The sequence below is a fragment of the Lemur catta genome, chromosome 8 (genome assembly GCF_020740605.2).
Source record: "Lemur catta isolate mLemCat1 chromosome 8, mLemCat1.pri, whole genome shotgun sequence".
Taxonomy (NCBI): Eukaryota; Metazoa; Chordata; class Mammalia; order Primates; family Lemuridae; genus Lemur; species Lemur catta.
The window spans coordinates 92,721,426-92,740,913 of record NC_059135.1 but is presented as its reverse complement, the minus strand read 5'-3'; the positions used below and the strand labels follow the sequence as shown (position 1 = coordinate 92,740,913).

Below are 19,488 nucleotides of genomic sequence, written 5' to 3'. Positions count from 1 at the left end.
TCTGCACTTCCCAGCCAAGCCTATGAGGCCCTTCTCGCTCAGCCCTCTCCCTGCTTCCCTGCCACAGTTCGTGTACTCATGTCCAGTCACAGGAATGTCTAGACAGGCCCAAACGAGCTGCACCATTTCTCATCTCTACCTTTGCCTGTGCTACTGCACTGCCTGGGACAGCCCCTCCTCTCTTCCACCCCACACCCTCCTTTTGCTGGCTAATTTCTGGCCAAATTTCCAAACAGCTCAGACATGTTCTCCTCCTGGAAGTCTTGTCTGAGCTCTCCTGCCCCCAACTCACTTCAACCGAGCTGGGCATTCTTCCTCGGCATACACTGGATCAGGAATGAGAACTGTCCATGTGATCGTAGCGCTAGGTCTTGACCATCTCTGCATCCTCGGGGCCTCACAGCGTGCCCGGCACACGGCAGGCATTCAATAAAGGTTGGCTGAATGAATGGCGCATAAAGAACCCACTCAAATGATTCCTTCAACCCCCAAGGTAGCCTAGAATTAACAGGAAACATTTTAGGGGGCAGCCTTTTCCAGTACTCACCCCCTGTCCTGTTACCACAAATTTTGGATTAGATGCAGCCTAGGACAGTTTGAGTAGTTAAAAGCTGATAAAAAGCCACTATGTAATGGGCATGAAGTCTTGGGAAGGCAATGCCTACTGCCAGAATGTTGGGAAGAAAAAAGTAGCGTGCTTGTCTCTTGAAAGGTTTCTTTAAAATATTACATCATTATACACAATGACTCAGTTAAATAAACTGTTTAGCTGAAATTTTCATCCTGATTATAAATGAAGAGCATTATGCACAACAAATCTTGGGAAAAGCCTCCAGGGAGGTTGGCAGATTTTTGTTTTAAGAATCCAAGACAGATGTCTGCATTATTAGGCATATTATTTTCAACAGTTTTATAAACCATTGTTCTCAACTCATAAACCTAGCTTATGAGCCAAATAAAAAGTAATTTGTGGAGGTGAAAAAAGAAGGAAACAAAAAAAGAACTAATAAACTAGAAAGTTGATTCCTGCCACTTAGCTTTTGATACAAAATTTGCTGTATCTGCCCACTTAAAGGCCCAGATATCTATCTGTTGGGCCTCAAGATGCATAGAGTCCCCGTGCTCTGCAAGGAGGGACTCTCCTTTTTCAATTCTTGGGGTCCCTGTAATATGAGAAGGCGTGAGTGAAGACAGGAAGGGGTGGTGAGAGGGAGGAGGAAGTCCTGTGACGGAGTTCTGGCAGAATTCTTTGGGGAAAATAATTAGAGAATGGAAGAGCATGGGGCCAAGAATAAATTAGTCACCAAAAATGCAAAAGTCTGATAATGCCTTTGTAGGAGAAACAGAAATTCACACACACTGCAGGTGGGTGTGTAAATGCCAACGACCATTTTGGAAAACGGCTTGTCATTACATAGTACTACTAAACCTCTGTTGTGACCTGCAGTTCCACTTCTAGGTATATACCCTGGAGAAGCTCTAGAACGTGTGCCCCTGGAGCCACCCACTGTACAAGATACAAAAAAACAGTGCTCATCACAGCAAAAAAAAAAAAAAAAAAATAGTGGAAACAACCCATAGGTCCACAAGCAGGAGGTGGATAAAACCTGTGGTAAATTCATGCAGTGGACACCCCACAACAGTGAATACAGCATATACACTAACATGGCTCAACCACAAAAATTAATGCTAAGGGAAAAAACAATTACCAAAGAATTTAGACACAGTATGATTCCATTTATGTAAAGATCAAAAACTGGCAAAGGTAGCAATGTGTGCTTTAGGGGTGATACATATGTGTCCAATAAGTCCAGGGAATGACTATCACAAGATTCAGAACAGTGACTGCAAAGGTACTGGTCATATTTTATGCCTTAAAACAAGAATTCATTATTATTATTCGTTAAACTGTACAAATGATTATATTCTCTTTTACAAGTATTATTGGTTTTAAATTTTTCAAGAGTCGTTTTAAAACAAAAGTAAACAGAGATGGTGAGTGAGAGCTCACCGGGAAGGTGGGGGGTGGCAGGGTGGGAGGAGAGTCACACATCAGCTGGACCAACGAGATTGTTCCAGATCTAAATTCTTGAGTGCCACTCAAAGACAACGAAAAATAGAAGGGCCCTGAAGCTCATGCACAGTGATCCATAAGCCTCCACCACCATCAAAATCGTTCACTTGCTTTTTCTAACTCAACACACCCAGTCATTAGCAACTCGCACGGTCTGCTCAGCGCTGCCTGCACGCTCCCCTGCCCCTGCCTTCACCCTCCAGGCCTGCCTTTGCCCTCCCTCTGGTCCTGTGTCAACAGCGTTTAGCGTTTGCCAGTTACCAGATGGATTAAAGCCCTTCAGTGGCCCTTTGTCACCTGCACGACGTAGTCCACCCTGTCTGCTGCCACCATGCCTTTGTGGAAGCTCTTTCCCGACCTAGAGTGCTTTCCTGATGTCCCCAGGCCATGGTGCCCTCTTAGGATAACCCAGATGTCACCTTCTATATGAGCTGCACTCAGCAACTGCTGTAATTAATTGATGACATGGTCCTATCCCCATTAGTCTCTGAGACCTTCAGGACCAGAGCATTTGTCTAGTCATCTTTTTACCATGGTGGTGTTCAGAATGTCAACCAATCCACCCTTCACAGGCAGCAAGGAATCCGAGTGGATACTGTACAAGGCTGAGCCGGGTCCTGCAGGTGCCTCCCTCCATCCCCAAATTGCTAGGTATTCACTCCTTAGTTGCTGAATCATTGGGAAGGGGGGAGGGGCCAGGTGGCTGGGGTGCAGTGATGGGGGATTCAGGACAGTATATATTTTCCAACTAGTATAGAAGTATTTGAATATTTTAACAACTGACATGACCATTATATAGTTGGCCCTCTGCATTCATAGGTTCCACATCCATGAATTCAACCAACCTTGGATGGAAAATATTTGGGAATATCTGTGACTGTACTGAACATGTACAGACTTTTTTTCTTGTCATTATTCCCTAAATAATAAAGTACAAAAACTATTTACATAGCAGTTACATTGCATTAGCTTAATCTAGAGATGTTTTAAAAATCTACGTCAATCTAGAGATGTTATATGGGAAGATGTGCGCAGGTTATATGTAAATACTACACCATTTTGTATAAGTGACGAGTGTCTGTGGATTTGGGTATCCACAAGGGGTGCTGGAACCAATCAACCCCCCATGGACACCATATCTAACAGCTCAGTATCCATCTAGGGACAGAGACCACTATGCCTGGGAGTAGGCATTTAATAAGCATTTACTGAAAGAATTAGACATATCAAATTACAAATGGAATCATTAGCCATTTTCCAAACACGAAGAGGAGCATTTGAGATTTGGCATCTGTAGTGAATATCTGTTGTCTTTGCTTGCTTTCATCTGAAAACAGATGGGTTACGTGGATGGGCACGTGATCCAAGCTGGTCCAATAAGACTCAATGTTGGGTTTTTGCTTGAATACCCCCATCTCTTCAGCCTCTCCAATCACCCCTCTTACCAGGCTCACATCTGGAGCTTCTGGCACCTGCCTTGCCCCCGTGCAGGGGATGCACAGGGCAGAACCACCAAGATATGGAGAGAGTCAAGCTCCTGCAACCTGACTTAAACCCTACGCTTAGCTGTGCCTGAAGATCCGCTCGGCCTGTACCTTTCAGTTCAATGACCCAATAAATTCCCTTTCTTGCTTATGATATTTTGATTTTTATGTGTTTTTGTTTTTTTGCCTTTTGCAACTACAAGTCCAGTCTATTTCAGGCAGAAGGATGAGCTGCCATTAGGACAAACACAAGGCTAGTTTTTACATGAGTATCTCTTAACTTTTCACATCTTTTAACATTTTACTGGTTCATTTTGGTAACTCACCTTTCACCAAGTAGAACATGTGACAGATTTATAAATGAGGGAAAGTCCAGTTTGTTCAGGACAGGATAGGCATGGATAGGAACAAGCAAAGTGTCATCTCCCTAAAATTAATGGGGAAAAAGTCAAGTTTAACATTTAGAAGACTACAATTTTTAAAGACAAACTTGTAGATGCTTTATTTCTTGTCTTGTTTTCTATTGTATAAAATTATTTCAAGAAACTTCAGTGCTTAAGTACGACATTAGAAATACTGAGTTTTCTTAGTCATAAACAAACTGTAGAAAATTTTAAGTACTCTTCATTGAAATGGTCACTACTATCCAAGAAAGTTAAAGAATATGATGTCTCATATAAATATGAAGACAGTAATCAATCTGCTTCTATTTCAGACACTTATAAGGAAACACATCCTTCAGTGATCCAAGAAAAACAGAAGCCAGTGCAGAATCACCTGACCCAGACAGCACAGAATAGAAAACAATTTACTGGCAAGAGGGCACAGAAACCTGCTTCTTGTCTCCTATAATGTTTACCTTGAGCAAGACTTTTAACCTCTCAAGGCTTTGTTTTTCCCTTTGCAAGATGGAGACAATTATGCCTTTCCTTAAAGGTCTTTTTAAAAATTAAAGCAGGTGATGGCCTTAAAAAGTTAAAAGTTCTGCATAACTGAGAGGTATTATTATTGACTAGCATTGCTATTAAGTAGCAGAAAATACGCCCTGGCACTCAACAATGCCTGCTCCAGGGATTTCTCTTCTGCTCAGTGCAGGTCTTCCTTCTGAAAGCAATATTCTGGTTTCATTTTTAGGATTTTTAAAAAAAAATCGAAACTCCAAAAAATTATAATGGTTTGCCTCATTCTTAAGGAAATGTGTTTTTTGATCTAAAATACCATTTTAGGTGTCTTGGGTCTAAGGTTCTTTCCCTCCCCCTGTGGAAACGCAACTCTAACATGATGATGTGAGTCAATGAGGCGACACTATTGATTTATAAAAATTAAGTTTGCAAATTTTTATAACTTTTTTTTAAAAAAGGAAAGTCAAAGTGAAATGCCTTTAAGATAAGTCACCTTACTGTAAGATTGTAAGTAATAAAATCATTGCTTGAAAAGAAAAAAAAAATGGAAACATTTGTTACTAAAGCATAGTCTTCCATTCTAGTTTTGAATCATCAAGAATTTAGTTAACCTGGGGGCTTCTCAAGTTGCAAGATTAGGCTTGGACTATAGAGCAAAAGGAGGGGTGAGAGTGACAGTTTTTAGAGAAGGATTGACCACTCTGGCTGAAGGCCAAAGGGGGAATTAGGTGACCTAAGAAAGGCTCAGAAAAACTCAAAGGCTTCTAATCATATCTTTTGCCCACTTTTTAATGGTTTTTTTTTGCTGATTTGTTTGAGTTCTTTTTATATTAACCTGGATGGAACTGAAGACCATTCTTCTAAGTGAAGTATCAAAAGAATGGAAAAACAAACACCACATGTACTCACCATTAAATTGGAATTAATTGAACAACACTTATGTGCACATATGCAAGTAACATTCACTGGCAATCAAGCAGGTGGAGGCGGGGAGGAGAGGGTGGGTAAATTCACACCCACTGGGTACAATGCACACTATCTGGGGGATGGGCACACTTACAACTGTGACTGAAACAGTACAAAAGTGATTTATGTAACCAAAAGGTTTGTACCCCATAATATTCTGAAATAAAAAAATAAAATAAAGAACTCAAAGGGCTCCCACCTCCCTGCGGGACCTTAGGGCTGCCTCTGCGGACATTCCTGTAGCTGGTGTTTATAATCACAACCCGAGTGGTTGTTAATTTTTCAACCTGGCACTTAAAGGCGAATGTTAAAGTTATTTGAAAAAGCCTTCATCAACTGCCAGTGCCACATGATAAATGAGCTTTTAGGCGCAGGGCAGTGAGAAATCTGCCGCAGTGTCTCTTGACTCTGTCCAGGTCCTCAGAGCCTGACACTTTCCCAGCGGGAGCCCATGTCACCGGGCAGCCAGCCAGTATGCCAGCCAGACTGGCTACCAGGGGACACCCGGGCACCGGGCTGAGAAAGCTCTAACTGGTCCTTCCCTCTCTCTTCCTCCCTTGAGGACGTAAAGTTCAACCCACCCTCCCAAAAAATAAAAAGCAATTTTGAGAAACTTGCCTTACAGTGAACGCGGATGCAGTCATAATAGTATCGCCACTCATCTGGAGAAAATGTAACGGTGACCATTAGGGACAAGCCAGGGACAAGGTGGTGCTCCTGGAAGACAAGCAGGCTCTTGTCACTGTGGGTGACAACACACTGCACACCTGGCCCATGCAGGCCTGACACACAGAAAACCACAACCCAGCAAAGAACACCGTGGGGAGGACAGGTAACGAAAAGGCGCTTACCTTTTTCTCATAATTGATCTGGAAGTATTTGGTTTGTGGGGGTAAAATATGAACGTGTGTGTCTTCATCAGAAATGTTGACCAGGTGCTGGAAGAGAAGAAGCAGCATTTAGAGTAAATACACTGCTTAATTTATTTGCATATTCAGCTCCTCATTTCTTTATACCTCATCTTTGTTCCTAAAGGCATTTGAGGAGACATAATGTATTTTTTAAATGTTTCAAAAGATTTAAAATACCTCATACACCATTTAAAGGATAATAAAATAAACACACCACACACCATGTCAAGAATAATAAAATATGCCCCACGTGCCTACCGCCCCCGTAGGAACAGTACCAGAGCGCGCGGCCTCTGGTCCCCACCAGGGTTGTGTCTTCCTTTACGGCCCCTCCCCACCATTGTAACAGTTACCCTGTGTGCTTTCTGTCAAACTCAACTTAGTCCTGTGACTCAACTGAGCTAAGAAGCCAGCCACCCATTCCTATAGGTTCTCTAATTACATGCCACTGGTTTTGGGGGCCAGAGGATCTTCGGCCCATCAGAAAATCAGAAAAGAGAGTGTGGTGAGCACAGCCGCCAATCCAGCCCTGGGGCAATGAAGAGGCCGGGTCAGGACTTCCACAGGGACAGGAGAAGGCCGTCCCTGTGAGGCAGGATCAGCTGGTGGATAAATAAGCTGGGTCTGGAAGAAAGAGGTGTTTCTCCTTCCTCTGCTCGAGAAGGAAGCAGGAACTTTGGGTTCTGGGGACCTGGGCTTCGCCTGGGCCAGGGGAAAGTTGGGAGACCTCTGGTTTCCGAAGTCTACGCCAGAGGCTGGGCCTGTCACAAGGGCTCCGAAGGCCCATTGCCCGAGGCCTCACATTCTCCGAGGCCCTAAGCTAGACTTTAGGCATCATCTCTCAATGAACTTACACTTTGTTTGCATGTGTTAAAAGTTCTTATTTGTTACATGTGAACATTCTTAAAGTACTACAATTTTTGTGACCCTGTTTTGGAATATCATCTCTTTTTTCATTATGTTAAAAGCCTAAAAAAAAGTTTCTGAAGCCTTTCTTGACCTCCAAGCAGCAGTCTTGGTGAAGGTGTGGGTTCCCAGGGCGTGGTCCCCGAGAGTGGTCCTTCCAAGAGAGAAACCTGGATGGGCTGGGCCCAGCTCACCCAGAGCCCTGGGGAGGTGGGACCTGCCTAGGGACAGAGAGCTGCCACTTGGTCCTGGGCCTGGAAGCCATGACAAAGAGCTCTGTCCACATGCTTGTCATGGGGGAAGGATTGTGAAGGCCTCGAGCTGGAGTCCAGGGAGAACTGGAGCAGAAGTGCTTCTATCATCTGTCATTTACTTTAAAATAATTCAGTAAGGCATCAAAACAGTGGAACAAACAAGGGCATATGAACTGGTTTTAATGTGTACCCCGGGGGTGGTTAACCTCAGAAGAAATTGGCAATCCACACTCTAGGAGTACTCAGTGAGCACTGAAAGAGCCTAATCCAGCATCCACACTCCAGAAGTGGCTGCCAGAGTGCTTCAATTACGCTCACACAAGTCAATGCTGGCGAGTCTTCTATATCAGCACAAGGGATACTCAGGATCTGTGGATTACCTGGAAATACTATCCAGGCACTTCCACCCTCGAACAAAAGGGATATGAGAATCTGGTGAGCCCAGAAGCTCGATATCCTTTAGAATGACATTCAAGGGCCCACGACTTGAATTATTTTCTTAAGGAATAAAACAACATAGATCCCATTCATGATAGTAAAAGGTACATTATTTGGCCATAGTTTCCCACATTTGCCTTTAAAGATTCTCCATCTGGAATTGTTCATTTGGATCAATAGAGAAATAAGAAATAACTCAAACAAAAATGTAGACATTTAGGTAATAGGAATTCAGAAAGAGGAAAAAAATGTCCAGCTTCTATTTGAGATCTGAAGTGAATGGACACTAGCTAAGACCGAAGGGCCAGGCCCACGGCTCCACGTGGCAGGTGGCAGAGAAGGCAGTCAGCAGACCATGGCGATGGCGGGGAGAAAAATCCTTCTGACAAGGACATTTCAACCAAATGTTAACTACAACAATTCTAGGGGACATGGTGCCACTGAGCTTTTCAATGCACTTAAAACAATAAGATGTAACAAATTAAAGCAAAAAATGAACAACTTGCTCCCTACATTTTAGGAAACAAAGTCAACATCCAAGAGACTCACTTCCAAAATATATTGGAGTACTGGAGATACTACTAATTTTGTGGTCCTCAATTTTTAGTTGCAAATACTCATTGCTTCCTATAATAGTCCATGTTCTTTGTCTTACCAAAGACTGTGCTGTCTGAGCCCTAGGAAGACTGAAGAGGCCATGTAGTACAATCCCTTATTTTATGAAGACACAGGAACTTGGTGCTGCCCACAGGGCACCTGGCTGAGTGGCAGAGTTGGGCCTAGAACCTGGTCTCCAGCTCCGGCCGAGGGCTCTTTCCACCCCATCCCACTGTCCCATAGCTCAGTGTATCTCAGTGCTCAAACCACATTTCCTATCTTTTTTTAATGCTTATCAGCAGATCAGCTTTATTTTTAGAATGTTAAAAATAATATCCTTTCATGGATAAAATGACATTCCTGCCTTTCCATTTATAACTAAAACTGGGAAAAATAATCATCATTCAAAGAATAAAAAACCTTCAGAAAATGAATTAAGTGCTTAGAAAGTATATGTTAAATTAGTATTAAGAGTTTACTTGAGGCTGGGCACGGTGGCTCAGGCCGGTAATCCTAGCACTCTGGGAGGCCGAGGCAGGCGGATTGTTAGAACTCAGGAGTTCGAGACCAGCCTGAGCAACAGCGAGACTCCATCTCTACTAAAAATAGAAAGAAATTATATGGACAGCTAAAAAAATATATATACAAAAAATTAGCCAGGCATGGTGGCGCATGCCTGTAGTCCCAGCTACTCGGGAGGCTGAGGCAGGAGGATCGCTTGAGCCCAGGAGTTTGAGGTTGCTGTGAGCTACGCTGATGTCACCGTACTCTAGTCCAGGCAACAGAGTGAGACTGTCTCAAAAAAAAAAAAAAAAAAAAAAAAGTTTATTTGAAAACATAACAAAACATGTATAACCCAGTGTTTCCCTTGAGGCAAGCTAAAATTGCTAAAATCCTACCCTGTGTCCCAATTTTGGGGTCAGTGGATATCCCAGTCCCTCCAGGATCTCTGTTCTCGTGGGAGCTGACCTTCTCCTGGCCCTGGGGGACCCGTTCCCCTGGTGCTGCCTCCACAGGGCGCCATCTTGACTCTAACATGCAATTCAGCCCCTTCTGTGGTTTTTCAGAACCTCTTCCCACTTCAAAAAAAAAAAAAAAACATCAAAAAAAAAAAAATGCCACCAGCCAGACATCAAGTAGTTACGGGTTGAACAGCCATTACTCAGCACTTAAAGGAGTTTCCCATACAGGTCTCACAGTTCTCTTCACTACCCTCCCATGTCTGCTTGGCGCTCCCTCTGTGTCCCCTCGGGAGAGTCTATTCTCCCCTTTGAGAGAAGAGCAGAACCGGCCCTCCAGTGAAGTCTTGGCTCGGAGGGGCGCTAACCTTCAAACACAACATTCCCGCCTCCAAGATCAGGGGCACAGCTCCTCAGAGAAGGTTAATACTTAACACAAGGGATCTGAGACAAAATTCAAGCAGGCTTACAAGTTTTTTGAAGTGTTTTATCTTAAAATGCATTTTGGTCATGTATTTTACTCTAAAATGTTGCCCCATGCTAGCATTTCTCCAAAATATGAGAGCAAAATTGATGCACTAGAAAGATATGCTATATTTATACCGTGGCTACAATTCCCCCACCCACACACCGAGGAGAAGCCGTTGGGATTCACGGCCCTAATTTTGAGAAGCAAGATTCTGGGCAGGGGTTGGGGGTGTCTCTAAAGGCTGCAATAGGGAATTGGAAAATGTTATAATCTTCGAAAGCTGGAAGGAACTGTTCATTTATTTAAGATGATAATTTACAGGCTAACAGTTTTGTTTTGGGCTGGCAACAGCAATACCCGTTGTCCTGCGGGAAAACTGATGGATTATTTAATTAATAAATGTAATTTCCCGCACAAAATCACATTGCACAAATGGAAAAAAGAATTTAAGGGGGTCTTGGTTTTGAGAAAACTGGGGACCATTATTTCAAATTTTAGAGTAAATTGATACACTGATTTCAGTATGAATGCAAGTAAAATGTTTCATACCCTTTAACCAGATCTGGATCGATCTCAAATGTTAATGAACAATTTACTGCAGTTTTAAACACACATTCAATCATTCCATTCTTTGGCAATTTGCACAGTTTCCTGTAACAAACCAAGATAAAAGCAATTGTTGGATTTCCCCCCTAGTCTGGCAAGAATCTCAAGGTAATTGCCTCTGGCTTCCGCTTAACTTCGCTGGTAGAAACAGGAGGCTGGTGCTCCCAAGATCTCCCAGAATGTTATTGAGATGAAATCATTTTGTACTTTTATCTATTTCTGTTTGTTTTAATGTCTGATAGAAGCACTATGATTTTTTAGGCTTTACACTGTATTTACTTGGAATTAGAGTGTCTCTGCCAAGTCAATCTCTTCTAATAAAGTGAGTTCAGTATCATTCACTCAAGTGTCCCTGAGTGCTGGGGGCAGCACTACAAAAGACACATGGCCTCTGTTCTCCAACGGAATGGTGCAGAATTGAGGTTTCCTATCTTTGCCAATAATTAAATCATACTCCCTTGCCACCCTGCATTCTCAATGGGGGTAATATCACACAAAAGGGAAATGAAAATTGATTCTAGAGGGGGCCAAGGCAATCTTAGACATTACAGTATCTTGCAACCTTCTGAAGCTCAACCCCACCTGACAAAATCTTACTCCTTAGTATTTAGTTTCTCATTAACGCCTCCATAGGGGACAATAATTAAAGAAAGGTTGAGAACCACATCCATCCTCTAAAATTCCACTAAATTGGTTCTTCCACAAGCACATCACTCCCCTGCTCAAAAACACTTCATTAACTTCCTGCTGCTTTCTGACTTACACACGTGCTCTTTATGTTAGCATTTTCTTCCCAACCCACATGTCCACCTTCTCCACCACATCCTCCCTCCAAAGCCCTAATGGTCCAGGTAAACCACATTGCACATGGGCCTCCAAATATGCCATGTGCTCGCTCAGCCCGAACTTCTCTCACATCTTCCTCTGTGCCTTGAACGTCTCCTCCTCACTTCCCTCTTTGCTGTTGGGTGATCCCACATGGCTTCCCCTCCACAAGCCCTTGTTACAGCCCCCTCCATGGGTGAGAGGCTGCCTCTCCACAGAGCATCTTCTTTTTACTTCACTCCACCTTGCTTGCCTGGTATCATGTTTGAGTTATTTGGTGCTTTTTTAATACCTTCTACCACTTGGAAAACTTTTGATTTTGTTCACCTTAGCATTTCCCGTAATGCTTTGACATAATGTTTGTTTGGCACAGAACAGACACTCTCACTAACTGTGCATGGAATTAAACAGAAGAAAATCCTTAACTCTATTAAAAACATGACAGCGTACACCAGACAGTACAACTTCATTGGCAATAATAAAATAATATGCAAAAATGATATTGGAGAAATAAATAGGAAAGTGTACATTCAATATGATTCAAATTATGAAGAGGGCAAAATAATTTTAAATTTAGTAACATTACTGGAATCATTGACATTACACTAAGCAAAAAAGCAAAAAAAAAAAATGCTAGTTTAAAAAAGCTATGTATAACCCAAAAGAGTCATGTTGTTGTTAATTTTTTGGCATTGTAACTTTTAAAATTACCAGTTAATTATTAATTCTACTAACTGCCATCCTGTAAAGAATGTCAATATTTCTTGAAACTAAGGGAATCTTGGCAAGCTAATTAAGACTTATGTGTAACAAAACACCATAGACTAGAAAAAAAAAAAAGAATGAAAGAAAAGGACTTATGTGATTCTGAGGAAAGTCTATGTTAAGAAAGGTGAGACCTCCTCTCTTGAACCCACACAGGTGGAAAATGCCACCTGTGACAAAAGTTATAAAACGTCTATTATAAAAAAGAATTGTGACTTAACATTGTTAAGATTGCAATATTTGCCAAATTGATCTACAGATTCAATACATCTCCTATCAAAAATCCTACAAGCTGATCCTAAAACTTAAATGGAATTTCAAGGAACCCAGAATAGCCAAAACAACCTTTAAAAAGAGCAAAATCGGAAGACTCAGGCTTTCTGATTTCAAAACTTAACACAAGCTGCAGTAATCAAGTGTGGTACTGCCTTAAGTATAGACATATACGTAGATCAGTGAAGTAGAATTGAGAGTCCATATATGAACATATACATTTACAGTCTATTGATTTTCAGCAAGAGAGCCCAGACCATTCAATGGGGGAATGAACAGTCTTTTCAACAAATAACACTGGAACATGCAAGAGATTGAAGTTGAATCCCTACCTCACACAATTCACAAAAATGAATTCAAAATGAACTATAGACCTAAATATAAGAGCCAAAACTACAAAACTCCTAGAAGAAAACATAGGAAATCTTTATGACTTTGAATTTGTCAGTGGTTTCTGAAATGTGACACCAAAAGCATAAGCAATAAGAGAAAAAATAGATAAATTGGACATCATCAAAATTTTTTAAAAACTCTTGTGCTGCAAAGGACACTATAAAGAGAGTTAAAAGAATCTACAGGATGGAAAAAATACTTATAAGTTACTTGTATCCAAAACACATAAGGAACTCTTAAAACTCAGCAATAAAAAGAAAAATCCCTTAATTATAAAATGGACAGGGATTTGAATAGACATTTCTCTAAAGAAGACATACAAATGGCCAGTAAGCTCATAAATAAGTAAATCAAATAAAACTAGTGAATTGAATAGTGGCCTCAAAAAGATACGCACACATTCTAATCCCTGGATCCGGTGAATGTGACCTTACTGGAAAAGAGGTCTTTGCAAATGTTATTAAGTTAAGGATCTTGAGATGACATCATTCTGGATTACCCAGTTGGGGCCTAAATCCAATCAGTGTCCTTTTAAAAGCAAAAGAGGAAAAGACCCGGGAAACAGAGGAGAAGGCCAAGTGAAGCGAAAGGTAGAGATTGGAGTTATGCAGCCACAAGCCCAGGAATACCTGGAGCCACCAGAAACTGGAAGATTCTCCCCAAGAGCCTTGGAAGAAGTGCAGCTCTGCTGGTACCTTGATTTAGGACTCTGACCTCCAGAACTGTCAGAGAACACATTTCTGTTTTTTTAATACCCTAAATTTATGGTAATTTGTTACAGCAGCCATAGAAAACTAATATAACATATAACACAACAATTCTACTCCTTGGTATATATCCAAGAGAACTGAAAATACATCCACAAAAAAAAAAGTGCATCAGTGTTCACAGCAGCATTATCCACGATAACCCCAAAGTGTGAACAACCAAACATCCATCAACTAATGCACGGATAAACAAAATGCGATCTATCCACACAATGGAATATTATTCAGCCATAAAAAGGGATGAAGTACCAACACATGCTATAACTTAGATAAGCCTGGAAAACATTGTGCTAAGTGAAAGAAGTCAGTCATCAAAGACAACATATTGTATGATTCCATTTATATGAAATGTCCAGAAGAGGTAAATCATACTATAGAGACAGAAAATAGATGAGTGTTTGCCTAAGGTGGGGGTGGGGCAGGAGTGGGGGTGGGAGAATTGAGGGAGTGGAGAATAAGTAGTGATTTACAACAAGTGTGGGGTTTCTCTTTAAGGTGATAAAAACATTCTAAATTTAGATTGTGGCAATGGTTGCACAACTCTGAGAATATACTAAAAATTATCTCATGTATATTATAAATGGGTGAATTTATAGTATGTGAATTATTAATATACCTCAATAAACATGTAAAAAAAGAAAATCGTAAGAAGCAAGTAATAAAATTCTATTTTAGTGTTTGGTATATATTTAGTTTATAAACAATGAGTAATTATGAATCATAATTATTAATATTTTAGATATATCCTACCATAACCTAGATAGCAAACCTCACAACCAGGAAAAGTAGGCTTCAAAATGAATCATTAACTTTGGTCTTTGATGCTGTGTTCTAAGAAATGTGACCTCGGAGTTTGATAGGTGAAGTTCCTAATCACAGTTTTAAATCCTAAGTCTTACCCTAGGAGGAAATGCTCGGCACATAGCAGGTTCCCTTCCTGGTCTATTCTCTGTCCTCACGTCAATGCGTAAGGACCCTTGGAAACTGTGTTCTCCCTCTGTTTGTTAGGCATTGCCTGATAGAAAACTAATTTTACTTCCCAGTAGCTTTACCACTTGTCAGTTTCCTCCAGTGTTTCTCTTCACTCTGAACAATCTAATGAGATAACTGGAACTCTTTCTTAAAATGATCCACTTTAAGACATGGCTTCTAAGAATGCAGTACATCTATAAGTAGAGAGTCTGTTGTGGCAGGGACAGGTCCTCAGTGTAGCTCTGTGGCAAACTGCAGTCACTATAGGCTTTGCCACTGGGCAGTCTAGCCCTTCATCTGTCTCTTCTGGTCAAGTGGCCAAAGCCTATAGCGACTTCAGTTTACCACGGAGCTACACCGAGGTCCGGTGGAGCTGGCCCCTGCCTCCTCAGACCTAGACAAGTTCTCTCTGGCCAGAGCGACTGATTAAGAGTGGGCATCTGACCCGAGCAGATAAAACGCAGGCCTGGCTGGAACCTCGTAGGAAAGGGACTCCCCACTCTCTGGTGCTGCGGGCGTGCAGCAAGAGCGGTTTGGCAACCTAACAGCCAAATTCTGTCTCCGTCACTTAGCATCTCTGTGTCCTTGAACAAATTATTAACCTTTTGGAATTTCGGTTTCTTCATCTATGTAATAAGAGTAATAATGCAGCATCCAGAGCTAGTATAAGGACTAAATTAAATCATGTAAAACACAAAGCGCAGGACCTGGCCCCTAAGAGTCGCTCAGCAATGACGCCTGTTTGGAAAGAGTGCTGTGGGAGCCTTTGGAAATAACTTGTCCAAGGACACTGATGCAACTTTAAAGTTTCTCATCATGGAACTCTCTTTCTGGCCTAATTTACACCAACACTTTGGCCGATTATGCTGTTCTTTAGATGAATGAGTAATAGAAATGCAGAACATTCATGTCATTTCGTTATTATGATTAATTATCCCACTTAAAAAGTACCTACCAGAATCTGTTGGTGTTGTTTTTCTACTCGATAGCCTCCAAAATGTAATATGCCAGGTCTCGCCTGTATCACCTTATTATTCAGTAGTTTTGCATAAACCTCTATAAAAACAATGTAGATAAGTGTATCATGAGACATCAAAGAAAATATTAAATTAAAGAAGATCCAATTAACATAGGCTCTCTTTAATTTGGGGCATTTTAAGCACATGAAAGTTGCAGACACTGGATACAGCTGTCAACAAGATTAATTATCTGTTCCAAATAAACTGTACTCCTTCTCCCTCTCTATTTTTAAACATCGCTTGGGAGATACTACCATTGCAATACAAATTCATATATACTGTCTATTACCTACTAAAAGAAATTGCTCTTCACCATTTTGAGCACATCTTTGTAATAAAATACCAACTCATAAAGCGCACACAGCCTGCCTCTGCTCTAGCACTGAGCTTACTTATTATGTGATGAATACCCAGGTCAAAGTAACCAAACACCAAATGTTTAATTTTATTACTGTGTACTTAGCTTTTATTGTTTGATTTCCTCCGAATAGAATTACAATGTGATATAGAGTAATCTTAAAACTCTGAATAATTATCACTCTGGACAGTAAGTAATGTGTGTAATGTGAATTTTTTTTTTCAGTCTTGAGAACAAAATTAAAACACCGAAGCTCACAAAAGTGTCCAGGTCTATAAAACTTTCTGCAGCTCTTTACTTAGGCAGGAGCAGGGACATGTGGAGAAGTGCTTTGTGCCAGGCAGCGGTCTGACGGAGCCGGGAGTGACCTGGTGTGGCTGGACTGGGGATGAGTAGGGCACAGCATGGGGATGGTGCTGGGTGGGAGGTTCAGATGGAACAGCGAGGGGGGCCAAATGCCAAGCAAAGGAACTGTGACTTTATTCTGTATGCAAGGGGAATGGTTGGGAGTACTTAAGCAGGATAGGGACAAGTGCCAGCCTGGATTCTAGAAAGAAAATTGACAGGACAAGAGCGTGCCCAGGGAGGAGATCACTGTAAGAGTCCCAGTAACCCACTGAAGATGAGAAACAAGGCAGTGGGGCCAGATAGGAGAGAAATTTGAGGAAGTAGAAGCAACAGAACTTGTTGACTAATTTACACCACAAAAATCTATCAGGTAAGTGGATGGATCTAAATAGAACCATTGTTCTTAGTCATAAAACCTATGATAAGCCTATAAAATGATACAGATAAATCAGCCCCCAAAATTCCATTATGCTTTCTGGACTTTGGCTCCCCTGGGAAGATATGAGTTATAAAGTAAATCTGTCTTCTAGCCACTTACTCGATTCTAGGAGGTGATTAGGTACTTCTGTTCTTTTCTTAGGCTTCTCCACCAGGCTCTTCAAAACGAGGGGCCCCGTGCTCTTAAAGGGTTCTTCGGCATTCTTTAGTTCTCTGCTGGGGGCTTTCACCACTGCCATTTTATCATGAAAAATGGAGTCTTCTTTTTAAAGCCAAAGGTCATTTCCTGGGGAGAAAAGAGTAGCAGTGTAATCATCCATGAGAAACGTACATTTTTTTCTCATTCCCTGACAAATGTACCTTGTCACTGCGTGGCTTACTGTGGTTCAGGCACTCCCTGCCCCCCATCTCTGCCGGCCACTCCATTCCCACACACATGGCTGTCCCATTAATCTTCTTACAACGCACATCACAAACCAATACTGTGCCATTGCTCCAAACCTTCCTGTGGTCCTTAATTTTTCTCAAGAGCTTTCCCCAAAATGTACTCCTGAGATGCTTCTTGAGCTCACTGTAGGGCCACATGAAGCAGGTAGTAAAGCATCTCACAGTCAAATAAATGTGGAAAATATTGAAGTAAACAGTTAAATAGGACTCTTCTTTCTGAGATTTCTCTAAGTCAGTTTCTTAGAGCATGAGACCATGGAACCCTTTAACATTCAGAGACACAGCTTATAGGGCCCGCTGCTTTTACGGGGCATTTACGGGGCACGCTGCTAACAGGGGGTGATGAGAAGGTAGAGCCTAGTCAGCCAGGCCCATAGCCCTGGGGACACTCCTAGGGGCTCTGCAGTTCTCAGTTGACGTCGAACCCTGTGTCTGACTTCCCTTAACACACTCATTAAGTTCCACTTTCTTCATGAAGTCTACTCCGATCCAATACCCTTTAACATTCTTTAGTGGCCGGGCGCAGTGGTTCATGCCTGTAATCCTAGCACTCTGGGAGGCCAAGGTGGGAGGATCGCTTGAGTTCAGGAGTTCGAGACCAGCCTGAGCAAGAGTGAGACCCCCATCTCTACTAGAAATAGAAAGAAATTAGCTGGACAACTAAAAATATATGGAAAAAATTAGCCGGGCATGGTGGCACATGCCTGTAGTCCCAGCTACTTGGGAGGCTGAGACAGAAGGATTGCTTGAGCCCAGGAGTTTGAGGTTGCTGTGAGCTAGGCTGGTGCCACCACAGCACTCTAGCTTGGGCAAAAGAGCAAGACTCTCTCCAAAACAAAACAAAACAAAACAAAAAACAAAACATTCTTTAGCAATCACTGCTTCTAGTACATATTTGACATTGATAATTTATTGCCCTGTAATGACATTTTACAAATCTTTCATTTCCCTATATCTTCCACAACTAAATCTCTTAAGTTGGGTCCCTCGCACAGACAGGAGGGTTGCTCTGTGAAACCCCTGAAATTGAATGTAAAATGCGTGGATCTTTATGTGTTTGTGTTTTTGTTTTTTTGTGGAGGAGGCCCATAGCTTTAGACTCCCAACAGTCTACAGCCTCAAGCAACACACAGTGAATACAGCGAAGGGGGCGCTTAATAGTCACTTTCGAAAGAACGTTCTCCTTTCCCTCACGTCCCTGCCCCCAAGCGCGCTGAAGAATGTCTCCCCTACCCCCAGCTCAGCACCGCCTTCTCCCCACCAGCTTCCGTCGCCTCCAGCCCTTCGACAGGTGCCCGGGCTCACCCACCGGCCCCTTCTCCTGGTCCCTCTAACTCCTCAAACCCCTGCCGGCACTAGGCCAGGTGATTGAGCGGAGCCATTTCCACGCCGCCCCCGCCCAGCTCACCCGCCGCCACGTGACCTCGTCTTCGCTGCCAAGCCCCCGGGGGTCCCCTCGCCCTGCGCTCTCCGGAGCAAGCCCGCCCCCCCCCCCCCCCCCCGGCCAAACACCTCCTCTCGGCGACCTTTCACTCCACTGCCTGCTAAGGGTAGGGGTCGCCCCCAGACCCACGCATCGCCCCATCCTCGATCATCACCCAGACCTCTCCTCCGACCGCGGGACTTGCGGCTGGACCGCCGCCCGGGGCTGAGGCTGCTCAGAAGCTGGGCGGCCGACCCCTGGCCGCCCCCAGGCCACCCCCGGGCCACCCCCGGCCCCCGGTCCGAGGCCGCTCACTCTGGAGATCGTTCCCGGGCGGGATTCGGCCGGCGGCGCACAGGCTCGGAGCGTCGCCATGACGACGCGGACGCGCTCCGGGCTGGCTTGCGGACGCCACCAAAGTCCCCCGGGACGTGGGGGGAGCCGGGCGGCCCCGGCTGGGCCGGGGACCGTGGGCAACTTCCGGGGGCTCGGGGCAGTCTGCGCGGCCTGGAGAGGAGTAGAGGGAGCAACTTACGGTATGCGAGGCTTGTGGACTCCCGAGGGGCAGCGAGAAAGTGGGGAGACGACAGGCACCGGCCACCCGCGGGAGCGCAGGACCAGGGCCGGGGCTCCCAGCGCGGAGGCTGGAGCTTCCGCCGCCTTCGCTCGCCCAAGCCCCGCGGTTTCGTAGTTTGTTTGCATTTTCCATTATGGTAAATTTCAAACTAAGGTAGGCAGAGGGTATATGGACCTTCAACGCTCAGCTGCGGCCATGATCAGGTCACGGCCAATCTCATTTCATCTGCACCGTTTCCTCACTCCCTGTATTATTTTGAAGAAAATCCCGGACATCATTTCACCCATAAATATTTCAGAATATACTTCCAAAAGATA

The 19,488-nt window shown here is 43.2% G+C and overlaps 1 protein-coding gene across 6 annotated transcripts in view; it reads right to left on the bottom strand.

The window, feature by feature from the left end:
• The window catches only part of CFAP221 (cilia and flagella associated protein 221), a 94,209-nt gene extending 74,952 nt beyond the window's left edge, over nucleotides 1–19,257 (bottom strand). Inside the window, exons 1-6 of one of the 6 annotated variants that reach the window (XM_045559149.1) lie at nucleotides 19,130–19,257; nucleotides 16,825–17,010; nucleotides 15,517–15,617; nucleotides 6,278–6,364; nucleotides 6,045–6,143; nucleotides 3,885–3,985 (exon numbers count right to left, since the gene is read on the bottom strand). In XM_045559149.1, the coding sequence (XP_045415105.1) occupies nucleotides 3,885–3,985; nucleotides 6,045–6,143; nucleotides 6,278–6,364; nucleotides 15,517–15,617; nucleotides 16,825–16,963 (527 nt within the window). In that variant the 5' untranslated portion in view covers nucleotides 16,964–17,010; nucleotides 19,130–19,257. Of the gene's footprint in view, nucleotides 1–3,884; nucleotides 3,986–6,044; nucleotides 6,144–6,277; nucleotides 6,365–15,516; nucleotides 15,618–16,824; nucleotides 17,011–18,697; nucleotides 18,736–18,775; nucleotides 18,794–18,909; nucleotides 18,970–19,129 lie in introns of those variants that run through there. The other 5 variants (XM_045559154.1, XM_045559153.1, XM_045559150.1 and 2 more) reach the window with 5 other exon arrangements.
• Between the last annotated feature and the right edge of the window lie 231 nt (nucleotides 19,258–19,488).